Here is a 20,266-nt window from a genome sequence, read left to right as displayed (position 1 = left end):
AATAATTTAATTTTGGAATCATGATGCAGTTGTGGAGGACAGAGCTCTAAATTTTTCCAAATTTCCTCTGTCAGAAAGCAGAAAATTCTTAGGGAGGCTTCTGTAGATATGAGTCAATGTGGATGTGTCAGAATTTCTTGTATTATGTACTTGTTTTAGCAATACGAGGTTTGCAGTCCATTTGTTTGCCCAGATGTTTTCAATATAATAAGTAGTATAACTTTCAGCAAATTATTTCAGTGTGTTTGTTCATGATTATGTGAATATTCCTGTTGTGGAGTTTGAAAGTCAGTGGAACCAGAGTACTTATTGCAAGAGTAAGTTTTCCACTGCTGAAGACAGAAAAAATCGTTGTAATATGAGGTGTCTACCTGTTTATCAAAAACGGAAAAAAGTGTGACAATGATTCGACATCCTTGACTTCAGCCTAAAAATGTTGTATTTGGGTGCCTGCTTCCTAAGTTCATAATATAAAACAAACCAGCAGAACACACCAACAAAGATGATTGATTAATCAGTCATGTGCCTTAATTGATGATAAGCTTTGTGCATGACTCAATGAATCTAAGCAATCTAACTTTTTTTCTTATGATATGGTATCATACATTTCTTTAAAAGTTCTTCGATTATGAAGTGAGAATTTATTAAATTATTGGTAGGATTTGCAGTTTGTCACTATATTAAAAATGAGATTCAAATACAAGAATTGGAGAAGTTTCAGAAATTCACTTTAACCTCTGAAATCAAGGTGCATGTTAATGCTTATGCATTAACAGAGCAGTCTGCTCTGATCTCTTTATAAAACTTTTAAATTTTTTTTTTGGATAGTTTTTAAACAAATCCGTACTTAAACTAAACTTACACATTTTAATGGATCTATAATGTAGCAGCAAATTAATATATTTTAGTTCTTAAAAGAGTTCATATTTGTGAAAAGTTATAATCTTGGATCTGTGATGTTTCTCTTTTGCTGTTGTTTTTTTTTCCCCTTCTCTTATAGGATGAAGTACATGAAAGGGACAGGTTCAGTGACTTCTTGTTAATAAAACTGAGAGATGTGTTGCAAAAACAGACTAACTTGAAACTAATTATTTCTAGTGCTGCTCTGGATGCCGATCTCTTTATTAGGTATTTTGGAAGTTGCCCAGTAATACACAGTAAGTATTTGTGTAGACTCTGCAATCCGAGGATACCTGCCCTAGGACTTACAGATCTTATTAAACTGTAGCAAATGATTCTGAGTAAGGGAACATGCTAAATACACTGAGAGTTACAGCAGTGCTTGTTCTTTGTTGATTGTTTTTGTTGTTTGGTATCAATTTGCACCTACTTCAGAGTGCAGTGTTTTCATCAGAGGAAGTTCTGTAAGTGCAGGGGTGCGCTGGCCCCTAACACGTTCAGTTCAAGTAGCAGGAAAAGATTCTTAAAGTGCTGATGTCTATGGTGATATAGGCCGTAGGATCTACAAAGTGTCATAAAGATTAATTCATTCCAGTACATACTGTTTCTTCTGGCCTGACAGAGACTGCTATGGGTTACTGGAGCAAACACAGGTACCTGGTCACTTCAGAAATACAGTCCTAGCCAAGTTGGGTTTTCATGCTTTAATCACGTGATTCTTTATTTTAAAGGAAACTTATTAGTTGTTAATCGAGGTAAACATTGAGAAAAGACTTGGCAATTTATGTTAATTTACGTTCAGAGTCAGTGATCTGCAGTTAGATTACATTCACATGCAAAGAAAATTTATCGTTATTGCTGATTTCATTTGGCTGATCTTTAGTAGACCTAAAATATAGATGTGTGGGAGATGCTGTTCTTCTCTTCACCCTCCTGACTTGACAGTTTTCTGCATGGGTGACCTTTCCTGGCACCTTGCAGTCCTCTTGCTTTTTCAGCAATGGTGTCTAAGTATAAGTTTTGAAAAGATGCCTTTAAGAGAAATGCTCTGTTTTCAAAACAATCAAGTAGACTACATCAGCCATTTTTTAAGCTCAACAGTCCCAGGACATGAGTAAGATCACCCATTTGGAATTTTCTCTACAAATCGTCAGTTTATTTCAGTGAATGTTCCTGATTTTTTTTTTTTTTTCCCAGATAAAAGTATTTATTTTCAGTTCCCAGTTCTGAATTTATGGCTATTAAAATGAGACTTGCAACTTGTTGAAGGCGGGAATCTGGAAGTGACACATGATTTCAGTGTTTTCCAAAATATTTTTTTGGAGAGGGGAAACCTCAGTTATAGTTGTTACGTGGCTTTCCAGTTTATTCTTCTTGTAGCTTCCTGTTCATTTAGATCAATATGGTTATTCAGGAAATTCTGACACTCTTTTCTCCAGTTTACCTTAGTGGTTATACTGTTAGCAATACCAGTCTTCACAGGCTCATCACAATTGAAAAGACACTTTCTTTTTTCCATTTTCGAGAATTTAAGAATGAAAAGAAAAGGGTCTAGATACTTTGTCTGTTAATGTCATGAAAAAGATTTGATCCTCCTCCAGCAATATAGCTGACAAAATCCTGACCACAGAAACCAAGCAGTTGTGGATTCCTGTAGCACACAGAGTTTGTGATCAGTGTTGGAAGACTTCTTCCGCCACAGCTTGTAAAAGTATGTGAATTGTATCTTGTTCTGTCTGAAGAAGGGGAATGTCCTAGGTCATTTAAACTCAGCTATGGCAAATGTCTGCTGAGAGACCAGAAATTAAAATACAGATAGTTCTTAATGTGAAAAAGAATCCTTTAATATCCATAAATAAGGTCCAGAAAACAGTCATAGTGAAAAAGAAATCAGAGTAAATTATTAGGAGGTAAAGCCCATTTGGAATGTCTCACTAAAGAAATCTAATTTTGGCTAAAGCAATTGAGGAAACACAGAAAAAAAGTAATTGAATAGAAAGGTGGCAGTCTGCTTGTGGGATCTTGCACTAAAGCTGTCTTAATTACTGTTATGTTTTGTAATCCAGGTGGCAGCCTTACACAGAGAATTGTTTTCTGTAACCCTAAAGAAAAATGTTCATATTCTTCTTCTCATTTTGATAAAATTGCAATGACAAACTGTCAGTCATGTGCATCCCTTGCTATAACGCTTCAAGAGGTTAATGAAAAATAAGGTACCCAGCTGACATTTCCATTTTGAAATGTCTTGTTTTGTGGCCTACTAATCTTAAGAAAAAATCTCCAGTGAATATACTCTTACAAGATTTTTCAAGGAAAATAATAATTCCTTACATCAGGCACTAATAAGTTTTTGTCTCTACAAAAATGCTTTTAAAAATTAAGGTTATGAATGAAGCTAGGGAATATCTAATATTTTGTGAACTATTTATGCTTTCAGTACAAGGAAGACCTTTTGAAGTTAAGGAGATGTTTTTGGAGGACATTTTGCGAAGCACTGGCTATACAAACAAAGAGATGGTAAAGTACAAAAAAGAGAAACAGCGAGGTGGGTGAACTTCTTAATTGTTAGGGTTAAGAATGAGTCTCACTGATTGAACAACTAAACAGTATGAGTGGCTGTTAAAATTCCAGAGTCAGAATATTAAGTGAGACATGACTAGTGACAGCAAGTTCTTGGTGTTTACATTATTGAAGTAGATTATGTAACTTAAAAAAAAAATCACTTTCTTTCAATGGTTGCATTATTTTTGCCTTCAATTGACAAATGTATTTTCCTCAACTGTTATAGAGGAGAATTGCATATAATTGGAGGCCTTACCCACATTAAAACTAAAGAAGTAGAAGATACTATGTGTTGACTTTGAGTGCAAACTGAAGTGCAGGTATTGAAGAGGGCTGGATTATGTACATTTTGCACAGAAGTGGTTGCTATTAGTAACATTTTTCACTGCATTCTTCAGACATAGATGTATTTAATATGTATAGCCCAGAAGCATTAACACACTTAATATAGCTGGGTTTTTTTTCAAAGAAAAAGAGGAGAGGAGGGGAGCAAAGCTATAGCATATGATGCTAACTGCACGTTTATTGTGGTGCTCAGCTCTGATCACTGTGGGTAGTGAAGTTCAGTTAAGGCACTGACGTCCTATTCTGTTCCTTCTACTGTATGTGAAAATGAGTTGTTGCATGCAGGAGCTATATAATTTTGTTATTTCACTTCTGGAGAAAGACCTGGACTGAGAATTGTTTAGAAAATATTTACGTAGGAAGCTCATTTGAATGCAGTAAATTGGAATACTGGAGACCTAAAGGGATTAAGCATCCAAATGGTATTTTTTAACTTTGTTTTTGTAGCAGATGTCTGCAATGGTATACTTTGGGTGCCCTTAGTCATGGAATTTATGTTGGACTGGTAACAGCATTCTAGATTAAATAAAAGAATGAATAGGTAAAACTTTGTGTATTTTTTTTATCACTGTAAACAATGGATAATTAAGATGACTGTAAAACTTTTTTTTGGAACTACTTTATGAATTCTAGAAGAAAAACAGCAAAGCACTCTTACTGAGTGGTGTTCTGCTCAAGAAAATAGTAGCAAACTGGAATCTCAGAGACAAAGATCTGTCCCAAGTGCAATTGAAGAGTATAATCTGTTGGATGATGGTGGTGACACAGTATTTAGTCAACCGGTAAGTTTTTCGTTTTGTTGGAAGAGATGTTGAAATCTGCATTATATTATTACCATCCATTTAAAAACTGTTTTCTAAACAGTTTTGAAACTCTGCTGTAGAGTTTCTAGAAGGATATGAACTTATTTTAAACCTTCTTTTATTAGCATGAACTACTTTATGTAAGGTGTGCTTTTCAATTATGATGGTTGCACATAGCTTCTGTTTAAACAGTGGCAGTTTAGCCATTTGCTATAAAGTACTTGCATATGATCCAATAAATGCTCTAACTGATACCTGAATGCTGTATTTCTGGTTGTCACTTCAAAAACTGTTCCAAGTCTTCATGTCTAATACGTGAGAGTAAAGACAACTTTTTGAAGATATTAATCTTTTAATACTGTGTTTTCTCTTCAGACTGAAAAAGATGTTAATTGCCTCGAACCATGGCTAATAAAAGAAATGGATTCTTGTCTTTCTGACATCTGGTTGCATAAAGATGTTGATTCCTTTGCTCAGGTGTTCCATCTTATTTTAACTGAAAATGTCAGTGGTAAGTTTCTCATCTTACTGCATAAGAAAAAATAACCTGAAAATCACTAGAATTTCTGTGGCTGCTTTATCTCCAATTTCAAATGTTGTTACCTTTCAATTCTGATGCCTGTTGAAAAAATGGAGTTAGCAGAATTAATGAATTTTGTATTTGTGTTATACTTGCTTTGAAGTATTGACAGATGTTTCTAAGACAGAGTTAAATTCACACAAAGTGACTGATGGGATGAAGTGAGAAAACAAGTTCTCTTTGGGCTGGGTTTTGAAGGTCATATTCATACTACATTTAGATGAGAAAATAACAATGTTTATATTGGCTGTGCTGATCTTTTTTTTTTTTTTTTTTTTTTTCCTGTGCTTCTCAGTTGATTATAGACATAGCGAAACCAGTGCAACTGCACTAATGATCGCTTCAGGGAGAGGTTTTCTGAGTCAAGTAGAACAACTGATCAGTATGGGAGCAAGTATCCACTTGAAATCATCCAATGGCTGGTAAAACCAAACAGATAAAGTGAAACATAGATTTATTTGTCAATATAAAAATGAGAAAGAAATTTCTGTAACATCTAAACTAATCTACTAACTTATAAGACTACTGTAAGCACTAACAGGTTTTGACAGTCTAAACAATTTCCAGCTTCTGTTCATCACATTGCTTTGTGTAAATTCTAAATCGAATTTTTAATTGAACACTCTCGAATATGGGATATACCCTTTTGGTTTCATTGAGCCTGATTTAACCCACTGGTAAGAAGAAAAATTAGAACCTTTCTTACTGAGTTGATAGAATTAGACCCAAAATATTTGATGATTCTTATTTTAATAGAGTAACCTCTTAACGCAAGAGAGGTTACTCTTTTAGATACAAGGAAGAAGTTCTTCATGAGGGTGGTGAGACCCTTGAACAGGCTGCTCAGAGAAGCTGTGGATGCCCCATCCCTGGAAGTGTTCAAGGCCAGATTGGATGTGGCTTTGAGCAACCTGGTCTAGCAGAAGGTGTCCCTGCCCATGGCAGGGAAATTGGAACTATATGGTCTTTAAAGGTCCTTTCCAACCCAAACCCTTCTATGATTCTATAAATCTATATTGAATTCAGAAGTAGTGTTTTAGAGGTGCAAAGACCTCTGCATTGTTGTATCTGCAAATATGTTATATCATGTAAAAATATTTTGAATCTGTAAAAATGGAGATTTTTCTGGCCATGAATTGTGTCTTCATATAAACAGGGAACTAGAGTAAATAATTGTAATAAGGCAAGATTAAGATTCCAGGAGTCCGGTAATTAGTACTATTACTTGAGAAACTTGGGAAGGAAAGCAGTTGAAAAGGAGAACAGACGTAACTGCAGTGTGAGGAGAGCAATTTCTTCCTCATGTTGTTCAGCATGTTTGCATGTACTTCTGTGTATTGCTGGGATTCTTTCTTGGTAAATAGTTGCAGTTATCCAGAAATCATGTAACTGTTACTCCTATTTATGCACTTTAAAATGGGAAGTTGCAGATCCAGCAAAAATGTCACTGATTAAGCAATAATGCAGAAAGTGGTAGAAAGGTGCGGTGTTAGTTGTTTCCTCATGAACATGTTATTCAGATGTGTCTTTTGAAGTGAGAAATTAATGAAGATTTTTATGTAACTCTTTCAGGATGGCTTTGGACTGGGCTAAGTGCTTCGGACAGACAGAGGTTGTCGACCTGTTGGAGTCCTACAGGTAAACTGTAACTACTTTGCAGAAACAGTTGTGTAACGTGGTGAAGGGGAATTTTTGTTTTGTCATCTTTTAATCAGAACAGTTTTGAGCTTTTGATGCTTTAAAATCTGGCATAAATAGCAAGATTTATTTGAGCATAGGAATATTTCAAAAAACATACCAGTGTCATAGTGATTATGTTTGCACAGCTCCTAGGATAAATTTAGTTCTAGTGGTGTAGGAATTCCTTTATATTATTAGTGTTTATCATCTCGATGTGGACATTCCTATTATGATTTTGTATCTAGGCGGGATGTGATTATAGTAACTGAAAGTAGATGATGGTTATAGATCCCCTGCAACTGAAATAGTCTGTTCTATTCTGAATAAATAAAAATGCAGAGGAGAGGCCTATTCCACACCATGTAGCATTTTAATTTAAAATACTTATTTTGGAAACAAATCCGATGTGTGTGTTTATCTGTATATTGTTCATATATGACAGCCATATTAAAGAAACATTATATGAGTAACATATACACTAGGACATTCAAGAATTGTTTTTTCGTTAACTTACAGTTATCATAGTTTAGTTACAGTTTTGTAGAGACCTATCTTACAATATTTTCTCCTAGTGTGGTATCTGTTAGTGTAGTACCTGCTTAACTGTTATGCTAGTGAAGTTTTTGGAAAATACAAGTCTTGCTGATACTTTTCCTGTAACGGTTAAACAAAGAGTGTCTTTATACTTCAAGTTCTGTCACATTTGCTTATGGTTATGTTTTGGTGAAGTATAACAAAATTAAAGTTAACACTAAAAATTGAAGTTGCACGCCTTGCTGGGTTAACACTTAAGTCAGTGAGGAGTAATAGTACTGTGGAGATGCTGTTCTGCTACACTTTAAAAGTTGAGATGAGTAGTCTTGTTGGTCGTGATCTAAATTTGAATTGATAGATGAATTTAAACCCAAATCAAACAGCCTTGACTCTGGCCTGTGTATTTGTATGTTTTAGTGCTTCAGTGGAATTTGGAAATCTGGATGAAAGTTCCTTGGTCCAAAGTACTGGTAGTGACCTTAGTGCAGAGGACAGAGAACTCTTGAAAGCTTATCATCACAGTTTTGATAGTGAAAAAGTGGATCTGGACCTGATTATGCACTTACTTTATAACATCTGCCATAGTTATGATGCTGGTAGGTATATACACACACTGCCAATAAATTGTTGTGGATTCCATTTCTGATGAATTATGCTCTTTTTTCAATAATGTGAAATAGCTAAAACCTTCTGAGTGCTAGTATATGCAGTACTGACATATATCTGAAGTGAATTTTCTGTTTAACTCTGCAAACCTATTTCTTTTTCAGGAGCAATTTTAATATTTCTTCCTGGATATGATGAGATAGTTAGCCTGAGGGACCGTATTCTTTTTGATGACAAGAGATTTGCTGATAATGCTCACAGGTAAAACCTATAGTTTCTGTGGTTGTCTTGAGTTTTTATTGTTTCTTTTACAGATCCTTAAAAAATGTTCTTTGTCTTGCATTAGATACCAGGTTTTCATGCTTCATTCAAATATGCAGACTTTGGACCAGAAGAAGGTGCTTAAAAGTCCACCGCCTGGCATCCGCAAAATAGCAAGTATCAGAGGACTTCTTCAAATATTGTATTGGTCTATTTTGTCTTTAATTTTACAGTTACTATTGTTTCGTTTTGTTTTTTAATTGCAGATTCTTTCTACTAATATTGCAGAAACCAGCATAACAGTCAATGATGTTGTATTTGTTATTGACTCAGGCAAGATGAAAGAGGTACGATGAGCTTAAGCTTTCCTTGGGAAGTGAACTTTCTATTGTTGTTTTAAAATACATTATCCATATATGTTGGAGAGCTATTTTTTCTGTAGTAGGCTGAGAGCTAGTGCAATGTCAAGCAACAAAACTCACTGAGAAGTTTTGACATCCATTTGTTTTATGACAAGTACTTTAAATAGCTAGCTGTTTAAAAACCCTGTAAAAGCTATTGCAAGTTGATCTATCGATAGATCTACTTTTTTTTTTAAGTTAGTATATCTGTTTTGGTTTTTTTTAAACAAGTCTGTCAGTTCAGACCACCATCTTCCTGAGACTTAGAGAACACTGAGAGTTCCATTTGTCTTGCTATTGTATGCAGCCCAAGCCTAATTCGTTAAGTTTTTAGGCATTGGTTTTTGTGTGTTGAATGCCCATTCCCTAATTATTTGTTCAAGAAAAGTGAGAGAACATAATGAGGCAGTTTAAGACCCAGCTTAGAAAATAGAATTGGATTTCGTAGGAGATAGGCACACCGAATTTCTGAAGTTCTCATGGTAATACTAATTTTTTTTTGTAATTTTGCATCAAATGCAAAAAAATAAGGACAAAATTTCCAAGTGAGGCAAAGAGGAAAACTTGAATATAACACACAGTCCATGTCTTTTATTGACTTAAAATTACCTATTGTCTAGAAAAGTTGAATTTAGAAAGCTGTGTAGCACAAAGATATTGTAGCATAAATTCACTTGAAACCAAGTACCTTAGAACATACTTTTGTGCCAGAAGCTGCTGGTGCTTATTATTATTATTATTTAAGAGAACTTCTGTTGATGATCTAAATCATTAGTAACTCTTATTTCATGTACCCTGTTCAATCTTGGTTTTATGATCCTTGCTCTGCTTTTATAGATGTCTTTTGATGCACTGAGTTGTGTTACAATGCTAAAAATGGTGTGGATATCAAAAGCCAGTGCTATCCAGAGAAAAGGCAGGTAATAAGTGCTTCATACTGTATTTTGTTTTGCAAACATGCACTGTCCTGTGTTTTAAGGGTGAAGTACACAGCATAACAGCAGCCACAGTGGGTGGGGTTACTAGCCTAGTCCGGTATTGTGTGGAGCAATGGCCAATGCTAATTCTCTGCAGAAGAGTAAGGGTCAGCCTGTATTTTCTTGGAGTCATTTCCCAAGTTGTAGAAAACCAATACTCAGGAATTTCCTAAAGCTTACATCAGATCTAGTTGTTTTCCCTCCATAAGCTTGTTCTCCTTCCTCTTTCTCCCATGTAGCAGCGGCAGCCACAGTGTCCAGTACGTTGTTTCACGACTGATTTGGGCAAAGGGCTGCCTGTTGTTAGTTTTTAATTGATACCTCGTCATCCCTGTATTAGAGGAGACATTGAGACATTTAATGTAGTTTTGGAGTCACTGGGGGAAGCCTAAGAGGATATGTATTAAGAGCAACAAATCCCCATGTTTGATAATATTATATAGACATTGAGCTGCAGGAATGTGAGCATTTACTGTCTCTGTCCCCTTGATCATGAGTTCTTTATTCTACGTTTTACTCCCAGCGTGACTTGAACCATTTGGGGGAGGTAAAGAGGAAGAAATGAAGTTTATGACTTAAATTACTTACAGCAAAGGACAGTTGAGATTTGGATGGATCTTAGGTTAGCAAAAAACCCACATCACTTTATTTTTAGATAGGCTATATTTTTGTTTCTGCAAATCTTTCAGTGTTGAGGTAAAATGATAATAACAAATTTTTCATACTAAAAATAATCCATGTACTGGAAAACTCTCACCTCATATGTGGGACTTACACTGAATGACAAAATTATCTCTTTCTTTAGGCCTGCTATTTCTGCATTTCCATTCTAAGTTTGTGTGTGTATATCTTAAGAAATTCTAATTTTCAACAACTTCCTGCATTTTATTTTCAAGGGCTGGGCGCTGTCAGCCTGGAGTCTGTTTTCGTCTCTTCAGTAGGCTCCGATTTCAGAATATGCTGGAATTTCAGACTCCAGAACTTCTAAGAATGCCACTTCAGGTGCGTGTTTGGTCAGAAGTTATAACTTCTAAAAAAATGTATTATCATGCAACCACACTATTTCTCAAAAAAGGTCATTTTTACACTCCACCTCCCCATCTTAACAGTCTGTGTTGTTTTCTTTTTTTTTTTTTCTTTGTGACTTGCAGGAGCTTTGTTTACACACAAAACTTCTGGCTCCAGTTAATTGTCCAATTGTCGACTTCCTTATGAAAGCTCCTGATCCGCCACCAGCTTTAATAGTGAGAAATGCTGTGCAAATGCTTAAGGTCAGCAAAGGAACAGATTTAGATGGGAATTGTATTTGATTCTCTATTTGTGGTGTAGCAACATATCTTACTGAGTTTTATTTGTAATGAGACTGCTCTTTAGTTACTTAAGGATGCTTTGAATTTTTGAGTGTTTTCTGTTTTCTTTTTTTGTGTGTGGATGTATTTTTCCATGCTGAGGGAGGAGAGTGCTTAAAAGTCTCATCTCAAACTGTTAAAAGAGTTTGACTAGCTTTCTTAGCATTTGGAAACAAGTCTAGTTAATGTTCAGTATTCACGTACTTTCTGCTTTTATTGTAAATTAACTTTGTCTACTTCCCCCTCCTTCCCTTTTTTATTTTTTTTTTTTAACAGACAATAGATGCCATGGATCCTTGGGAAGACCTCACTGAACTTGGTTATCATCTCACTGAATTACCAGTAGAACCACACCTTGGTAAAATGGTGTTGTGTGCTGTTATTTTGAAGTGCCTGGATCCTATTCTTACCATTGCTTGCACTCTTGCGTATCGAGACCCTTTTGTCCTACCTACACTGGCCTCTCAAAAGCGTGCAGCCATGCTGTGTAGAAAACGTTTCACTGCAGGAACATTTAGTGACCATATGGCGCTTCTCAGGGCTTTCCAGGTATTACTTCTTTTTCAGATAGAGTACTAATCACAATAAACCGCATATCAAAGTAAATGGTGTACCAGTCAAGCTGGATGTAGAATGATAGACTATGACAAAGTCCTTAGAGAAGAAACGTTATTTTTGCCTAGTAGCTTTCCTGTGTTTACTGGGCTTACACATTTGTGAAGGAACACTTTTTGTCAGATCTTTTTGTTTTTATTTTCAAATCTGGTTAAATCCTGAGTGTTCCAACAAGGTGCCACTTTATATCTTGCTACACCGATAACTTAAAGTAATTATCTTGATATAATTATGTTTATAGTAAGTTAGCAATCTTTATAATACAATGATTTAACATAATGATTGTTATGTTAATTTAGAGAACGTGTAGAAAGAATCTAGTACTTAACCAGAAGAAAAAAATTTGGTTTGATACATTTCTTTCAGAATGGTTTCTGCCTTCGTTTTATTGAGGTAAATGTTATTTTTTAAAAAAGTAAAATGAAAAGTGAAATTAGTAATTTTTAGCTAATCTAATTAATAGGGAAATGGAAAAAAATATTCTTTACAGGCATGGCAGAAGGCACGCAGTGATGGCTGGGAGAGAGCCTTCTGTGAAAAGAACTTTCTATCTCAAGCCACGATGGAAATCATCATAGGAATGAGAACACAATTGCTTGGCCAGCTTAGAGCCTCAGGTAAATAGCTTAGAAAAAATTTTAATGTAGTTTTGGAGTCAAGTGTTTACACATTGTAACAAGAATAGTGTTCACTGGTGTAATTTTCCTTCCTTAATTTGGAACAGACTAGCACACATTCATTCTGGGCACCCTGCAGGTGCTGAATGGGGAAGTGTGGCTGGGGAGCAGCTGATGTAACTGAAAGCACCTGATTGTTCCACGTGCCATTGGCTTTCAGTGCGTAATGTGTTTCCTTGGATTTTTACGTTCTAAATGATGTCCATATGAAATGTCTTTGCCTTGTAAAAAGTAATTCTGTTCTATGTTAGTATAAAACCCCTTATCAAGAAAGACTTCAGTATACTGATTTCTTCTTGGTGCTGTTAAGGCTGGTAGTGGTGAAAAATGCAACTTTTTTTTTTTTTTTAATTCCTTTTGAGAAGTGAAAAAGTAGTCTCAAATACAATTAAATATCACACGTTTCTGTCCTCTCCTTTCTTCAGGTTTTGTTAGAGCCAGAGGAGGAGCTGATATTAGAGATGTTAATACTAACTCTGAGAACTGGGCTGTAGTTAAAGCTGCTTTAGTGGCTGGGATGTATCCCAATCTCGTGCATGTAGACAGAGAAAACCTGGTTTTGACTGGACCAAAGGAGAAGAAAGTGCGATTTCATCCTACCTCTGTTCTTAGTCAGCCTCAATATAAAAAGGTAAAATCATTTGGGATTTATAGTTCACAAAAAAGAGCAATATACTCTGTGAAATGTCTCTTCATAGTCATCAGTACTTTGAAAGCAGCATGTATATTAAACACTACATTTTCAGAAAATATTTTTCCTGGCAGTTGACAAAGTAAATAATTGAAGTTGGTTTATTTTTTCCAATATTATTTCATCAAAACATATTTCAGTTAGTCCTTCTTGTAGATGGAACGAGACAAAATGGCAAAAAAAAATAGTTATGAAACTGTTTTAAAGATGTGACAATCCCTGCTCATAACAGGAAGAAGTTCTGCTCCAAAACTGTGTGGGTTTTGTGGTGTTGGTTTGGTTTGGTTTTGGTTTTTTTGGTGCGGGTTTTTTTTTTGGTTTGTTTTTTTGTTGTTGTTGTTGAAGGTTTGTTTTTAAAGCAAAATATTTTCTTTGAAGGTGGTAGGATAATTTATGAGTCTGGTTGAATTACCTCTCTCTTTTTTGTTTCTGTGTATAAGTTTATGTGTGTATAAATATTTATGTATTTATTTCTACATATATAGAATAAAAAATGGTAAAATTAACTTTAATTACAAATGGAGGCTGAAATAGCCTAGTCTTCCTTGCTTTTGCACAGATTCCCCCAGCAAATGGGCAAGCTGCAGCCATTCAGGCTCTCCCTACAGATTGGGTTATATATGATGAAATGACGAGAGCTCACAGGATAGCAAATATCAGATGCTGTTCTGTTGTAACACCTGTCACTGTGTCACTGTTCTGTGGACCGGCTAGATTGCCAAGTAATGCTTTGCAGGAACCTTCATCCTTTCGAGGTACAGTGGGGTTTGGATTTGGAATGTTTCTCTTGGTATGTACTAGTATCTGGTATGGAAGGCTTATTTTTCAAGAATATTTAACATGTGTATTGGCTAATTGTTAAAATGAGAGAGCTCTATTTCTTGTAGCTGTTCAAGAATAGTTTATAGGCTCAGTAATAAATGTAAAGTTTTGTGAATCCTTGTAGATCTATATCTGGAAACTACACTTCCATAGTTCTGAAGTCTCAGAAATTACAGTATAGTTTGTAATGAAACAAAACATACAAACAAAATGTGTAATGAGAGTACTAATGCTTAAAAGTGTAGTATATATGTTTTTTTCTAGAGACTAGTTTATTTGATAGTGTGAACCAGATTACTCAAGATGAAGAATAGTTTAGAAACTGTCAATAAGGCAAATACTCCCATTGCTTCCAGCGGAAACATGCATTTTAAAGATTATTTTTTACTGATAAATTTTAATGACAATTAGCTGTACTATGAGGTAGAATTAATAAGGAGTACGTAGAATTTTCCTTTTTCTAAAATTTAAATAGAATGCTGTAGGGATAGAAGAAAAATAACCTATCCTGATGTCAGTTCTCTAGAAATATTGGTTTGAATCTAAGAGTCCAAGTTATTTTTGAAGATTTCCTGTCTTGCTCTTAAGATGTTCCTCTTATAATAGTGTTTATGCTGATCAAATTGCACTTTAAAAAATAAGAATCCTACTCAATAGCCATATGTATATATAATATCTTTTTCTTAATGGGTCTTTAAACCTGCTGTTTTACTAGGAAATAAAGCATTGTGTGGTTTTGCAAACAGCTTCAGGCAAAATTTGGTGGTGGCTCGTTCATATTGATGAAGGTACAGGAGTCAGTCAGATCACATCAATACAGGTACTTACATAGCAGGGCCCTCAGCAGGTCTGGATATCTGAGTTTGCAAACTGAAGCAAAGACTTTCACTGAGGGCTATTTGCCAAAAATATAAAGCAATTTGACAAATTCTTACATTTTAAAAAAATGTAGAACGAAAATAGGTTTATTTCTGGTAATACAGTAGTGTTTGGTTTTTTGTATGTTAATGGAAATAATACGGAAATGTTAATCCACCTTTCATATTTAATTCAGAGGATGCGGTACCTGGTGATAACAGTGATAGTGAGGTGGAGGACAAAGCTACCACGAATTTGGCAGTACTGAAGCTAGATGAATGGCTCCATCTGAGGCTGGAACCTGAAGTAGGTATCACTTCAATGCTTGATTCTCGTAGAAGGATACTTATGTCACGTCTTCCTAAAAAGATTTCTGAAAATTTGGGTAACTAAGACTTTTCTGTGAGAATTGCTGTCACAGTCTATTTGAGTCTCTCAAATATACAGGACAATGCACTGTGATTTCACCTTTATTTCATGAACTCATTAAGAAACACAACAAACGAACAGGGACTCAATCCCCTTGTGCCCAGTCTAGTCTATCACATGACTTCACTTATTCACTATTCAGGTCATAAGGTTTCATAACTAATAACCTGTGACTCTTAACTTGTGCACCTATGAACAAAAAGAAAAAAAGGATTAGTTACCGAGCAGACGGAGTGCTCATCCTTCCTCCTCCATCACAATGTGGGCATCCCCTCTGTCACACTGGGAAGCACAAAAGCCTCAGCAGTCCTGCTGTTGTTGGATCCGTTTGAGAAGCTTTTTTGGTAACCTGATGTTTTGTACCTCCCAGCTTGGAGGTTTGGTCTGTACCGTTTACATAAATCAGGAGATTCTGACAAAACTGCCAGACAAAAGATAATGACTGCAGGAAACAGCAAGCTGCAAGTGACAGTGGCTGCGTAATGGCCCTTTAGCTCTTTCTGGCCACCGTCCTGCCACATGGTGCTCTCACTTTCACCTGGCGCTGCTTCCAGCACACACAGGCCTTAGCATGAGCCGCGTTAGCCAAAATCTGAGCAGGAGTTGAGTCAACAGTCACAATGACATCTTGTGTATTTCCTTCTCTAAGAGGATGACTAAAGTTGGATCAAAAGGGAGCACTTGGAAGTTGGGAGTTGCTGAAAGGAAGTTGTTGTCAGATATAAGAAAAAGGGAAAAACACCTTTTGAAGATAGAAATTTTCAGGTTGTTCAGAAGTGCTGACTGTGGTAGGAGGTAGAGTAGTTTATGGGCTATGAAACACTGGGACTTAACAGATCTAATAACAATACTGTCTCTTGAAGAGATGCTCCAAAGTGTGATTTTTTTTTTTTTTTTTTTTTTTAAAGAAAGGAAGCATTACTATTGACATGGGAATAAAACTATAGTCTTCTAATTTCAGTCATCTAATTTGAGCAGAAGGCTGCATGAGAAAAATGTCACTTAGAGCTCTTTTCCCTCAGGTAGGAAGCAAGAGTACATGAATACAGACTGAATTGAGAGGAAGGGCATAAAGGGTGAACGGATTTTTTTTTTAATGATAAAATTTTAAAGTAAAAAAAATCCTGTGGATTTACAGTGTGATTTTAATTTTGGTGCAGAGCTTAATGAAGTAGAATGTTCTAAAAATGATCTTGCACCTGAGGAAAGAAAAGATAACAGCTTAGTTTACATGTGGAGTTTTCTCCCTCTCCGCAGCACTTTAGTCTTACCTTTCAGCTTGGACCCTCTTCATTTTAGAATGCCAGATGCTGCCTGATAGGAAAGATGTATGGTACCCTTACCTGCCTGATCTAATCTTTATTAGCCATTAACAGAATTGAAATTCATTACAGGCTGCTGGTTTGCTGTTGCAACTCAGGCAGAAGTGGCATAGCTTATTTCTGCGTCATATGCGAGCTCCTTCTAAACCATGGTCTCAAGCTGATGAAACAACTGTAAGAGCAATTACAGCTGTTTTAAGTACTGAAGAACAGTCTGCCGGTTTGCAGCAGCCTTCAGGAATTGGTCAGAGACCAAGACCTATGACTTCTGAAGAACTTCCTTTAGCATCTACCTGGAGGTCAACCAACAGTAGAAAAAGCTCAGCAGAAACTGAATTCTCTGATGATTCCTCTAATGCTGAAAAGTAAGCTTTTGAGATACTCTAGAAACTGTAAGTTGTAATTTATTTAGCTATAGAAGCATGACTTGAATTTCTGCTAGTAATAAAAAAGAAGAAATTGTAGAAACCCAGTTGAAAGAACCGATATTGTCCTATGCTGCATTGAAGTTGTGGTGTCATTGAGAAGTATTTCATATGTGTGCCTGCTGTTTTTGAGAGCAGTCAGGAATATGAATTTTCATCTCTGGGAAGAAGTAGCAGAAGTTTAAGCCTATCATTCAAAACCAACGCATGATCGGTATTTTTTTTAGTTAGTGTTTCATGTATTATGGAATAACTGTAATAGATGTAGTCATGCAATAGGCTGATATGTAGATATAAATTGTCCTGTGTGCATTTATGAAAATCCTGGTACGTCTTGTATCTACCTTTACTTTTTAGAGTTTTAATGAAATCAACGCCTCCTGTGCTTCACCAGCCAAAGAAGCACAAAGAAAAAAAAATTTTGCACTCCAAACGAACTTCAGATGACAGGTCAGATCAATCATCAGTGAAGTCTACAGACAGCAGTAGCTACCCTAGTCCCTGCACCAGTCCTTCTTCTCCAATATCTGGAAAGGTAAAGTTCTCTTAAACAAACTACCCCACTCTTCAAAATGAGTAGAATTTCAGAAATAGATTTCCTGATATCTTTCAAGAATTATCAGGTATTATATCAATAAATTAAGAACATAACTTAAATTTTCATTTTTAAGAGCTGCATAATACTTATTTCTTTCTGGAACTTAAAATCTAGACTATGTATCCTTGTTATGCTAGTTTAATACATTAAAACTATTTTTCTTTGCAGACTACTGAGGTAAGGCCATCTGAAGTAAAAAAAATCAGTTGTTTTTTTTTTAAACTTGATAGAATAAGTAGTGAAGGTATATTAGTTTTTTTTTCTAAATTATTATACAGTCCATGCACTTCTGATTTTTTTTTTTGGATTCTCCCTCTATTTCTGTAATAGAATACATTGTTAGTGATTGTGTTTAAGTTTTGTGTTATCTGCCTTGTTATGACTGCTTGCTTTTTTGTGGCAGTTATTTTAACAAAGCACACATTTTTAGTGAGGTTATTGGCATAATTCTGCCTCTGTACTTGAATAGTAAACTGCAGTAATACGGAACAGATTGCTGAGAGGAAAACAACCCATTGTTCCTCTAGGCATGGACTCATTGCAGGATTTAGTAATTCCTCTTAAGCCTTTGAGTTTTTAAATTCAGCCAATGTAAAGGGGAGAAAGCTTATGTTTCCTGAAGGTGGAAATGTGAGTAGTGTGCTTCAGGCTATAGTCTAGAATGATTGATTTTGTGTCGCCTGAAGGTGTGTCAGACTTCAAAGGATTGTGATTAATCACTAGACTACTTAGGCCAGTTCTGCTGTACTTGTTTGCTTCCCCTCATGAGTGAATTACGATTTTGGAAAGTGCTTAAAAATATAAAATAGATGTGCAATACATTTAAAAACCAATTCAGACAGAACCTGCTACTAGATTCTGTGTTTCTTGTAGAATCTGGGGAAGGAAGGTGGGAGTGCAGTCAAGGGATTTCTGTCTTCACGTGTGTAAAACTTTAGAACCAAAGCCTGGTTTATTTTACTGTAGCTTAATTGTATTTAATTTTTCCAGGGTTCCAAATCTCCTTCACCAAGACCAAATATGCCAGTTCGGTACTTCATAATGAAAAGCAGCAACTTGCAAAATATCGATATTTCTCAGCAGAAAGGTATATGGTCTACTACGCCAAGTAATGAACGAAAGCTAAATAGAGCCTTTTGGGAGAGTGGCATGGTTTACTTGATATTTTCTGTTCAAGGGTCTGGACACTTTCAGGTGAGTCCGTGGTTAATACTAAATATTAGCTTTGGTTGATGGTTTAGGAGAGTGCAGCAAATAACTGTGTAGGATGGAGGTTTTTGCTTGTGACGTCTGACCTTCTAATCAGTGGAGTAGCAAGCAAATGTGTCTGGTTGCTGAGGAAAAGTGTATTTTGTTCTTCTCTGAAATGCACTCTTTTAGCTAACTCAGTTTGTCACTCAAAGGCTAAGACCGAATTGCCTCCAAACATCTTGAGTCAGAATAATGTTTATACCCTGCATCGATTGTTTAAAACAACAACAAAGTAAACAAACAAATCCAAACAAAGCAGGGGATTGCTGCTCTCTTCTCTGCATGCCAAAATAAATATTGTAAGTGAACAAGCAGTTAAGTCATGGCTTTCTGAAGCTGGGAAACTCACAGATAATTTTATTACAAATTTTAATAAAATCTGTTTTGCCTGAACTGTAGTTTCTAGAAGTCAGGAAGGTGGAAGGTCATGGCCATGATTCTTCTAGAGCTGTGTCTTGACTTCAAGTTTAGCAAGGCATTTGTCAAAAATTTGTTGACAAATTGGTAGCCAATTTGAAGTTAAAGACTTGACCTGGTAGTGCAAAGTTGTGGGTTAGCTGTGTTGTAGAGAGAGCTAAACTTGGTTGTTCCCAGTAAAGAAAGTTCCACTTACCTCTTTTTATATAAACTATTCATAGAAGTCAGCTAACTTTAATTAACTAGCCCAAATAGTCTTGGTGGTACCACTTAAGGATTACAGTGAGATATACATATAGTGATTTGGCAAATGCAGATGTAATATTGGAAAGTAATTTTCAGCATGCCATGAAAACGGGCTGTTGTGTTGGTGCTCTTAGAGAAGGAAGCTGTGAGGGGAGGACATGCTGCAGGAGTTTAGGTGGTTGATGTTGCCTTGCCCTTTCAGTTTTAACAGTGCACCAAGCATTCATAGGAATATGAGATTTACATTCCTATTCATATTCTCTTGTACCAAGTGTCTCTTTCCACTTTTACTTTTCCTCTCCTGAAATTAATTAAAATCCATTAAGTGTGGCTTGAGCTGTCTAGGACTGTGTGTCCTACTAGAGTAGTGCATACTGGCAATTTAAGTAGTGCCTGGCACCTCTTGAACTCTTAAGTCATATCTGGCATAAATTTGTCTGAATAGCTGATAAGTTGGGTGTGTGGTGTCTTGTTTGGTTTTGTTTGGTGTGTGAGCAAGTAGGAATGTCTTTAAGTTAGTCGGAAGCAATCTTGGATTTGGGGTTTCTTTCATTTTCTTTCTGAATACTTGTCTTGGAATTTCTTCCTGCTTCATTGAAGAAGGAAACAAAAGCAACTTAGACTTCTTTCTTTGAAGAACAGCTACAGTCTCTTGATTCTGCGTGAAAGTTTGTTAACATGGGGGGAATATGGGAAGGAAGGAATGAATTTCTGCAAGAAATATCTACAACTAACAAGGAACAGCTAATGGATTATTATGTAGTGGAACATTCATCTTGATTGTTTATGCTTCAAATGTTTTTACACCTTTTCAGCCTCTGTTACAAAGCTTAAAAAACCCTTTTGTCCCTTTGTGAGGGATGAAGAGACATTGTCTGTGTTCAAACTCTAGAAGGCGTATTTGAAGTGGAAAAACA

General features: G+C 35.8%; 1 protein-coding gene across 5 annotated transcripts in view; it reads left to right on the top strand.

The window, feature by feature from the left end:
- The window catches only part of YTHDC2 (YTH N6-methyladenosine RNA binding protein C2), a 41,277-nt gene that overhangs the window by 10,261 nt on the left and 10,750 nt on the right, over positions 1–20,266 (top strand). For all 5 annotated transcript variants that reach the window (XM_065657615.1, XM_065657616.1, XM_065657618.1 and 2 more), the window contains exons 7-27: positions 1,001–1,157; positions 3,338–3,445; positions 4,441–4,589; positions 4,986–5,121; positions 5,486–5,612; positions 6,763–6,828; positions 7,822–8,000; positions 8,175–8,271; positions 8,357–8,444; positions 8,538–8,618; positions 9,510–9,592; positions 10,546–10,651; positions 10,801–10,920; positions 11,275–11,547; positions 12,104–12,230; positions 12,716–12,921; positions 13,541–13,736; positions 14,858–14,967; positions 16,485–16,777; positions 17,195–17,372; positions 18,426–18,629. In XM_065657615.1, the coding sequence (XP_065513687.1) occupies positions 1,001–1,157; positions 3,338–3,445; positions 4,441–4,589; positions 4,986–5,121; positions 5,486–5,612; positions 6,763–6,828; positions 7,822–8,000; positions 8,175–8,271; positions 8,357–8,444; positions 8,538–8,618; positions 9,510–9,592; positions 10,546–10,651; positions 10,801–10,920; positions 11,275–11,547; positions 12,104–12,230; positions 12,716–12,921; positions 13,541–13,736; positions 14,858–14,967; positions 16,485–16,777; positions 17,195–17,372; positions 18,426–18,629 (3,084 nt within the window). The remainder of the gene's footprint in view (positions 1–1,000; positions 1,158–3,337; positions 3,446–4,440; positions 4,590–4,985; positions 5,122–5,485; positions 5,613–6,762; positions 6,829–7,821; positions 8,001–8,174; positions 8,272–8,356; positions 8,445–8,537; positions 8,619–9,509; positions 9,593–10,545; positions 10,652–10,800; positions 10,921–11,274; positions 11,548–12,103; positions 12,231–12,715; positions 12,922–13,540; positions 13,737–14,857; positions 14,968–16,484; positions 16,778–17,194; positions 17,373–18,425; positions 18,630–20,266) is intronic.

The sequence above is a fragment of the Caloenas nicobarica genome, chromosome Z, assembly GCF_036013445.1.
Source record: "Caloenas nicobarica isolate bCalNic1 chromosome Z, bCalNic1.hap1, whole genome shotgun sequence".
Lineage (NCBI taxonomy): Eukaryota > Metazoa > Chordata > Aves > Columbiformes > Columbidae > Caloenas > Caloenas nicobarica.
Note: the sequence above shows the minus strand (reverse complement) of the source record. Positions and strands in the feature narration are given on the sequence as shown.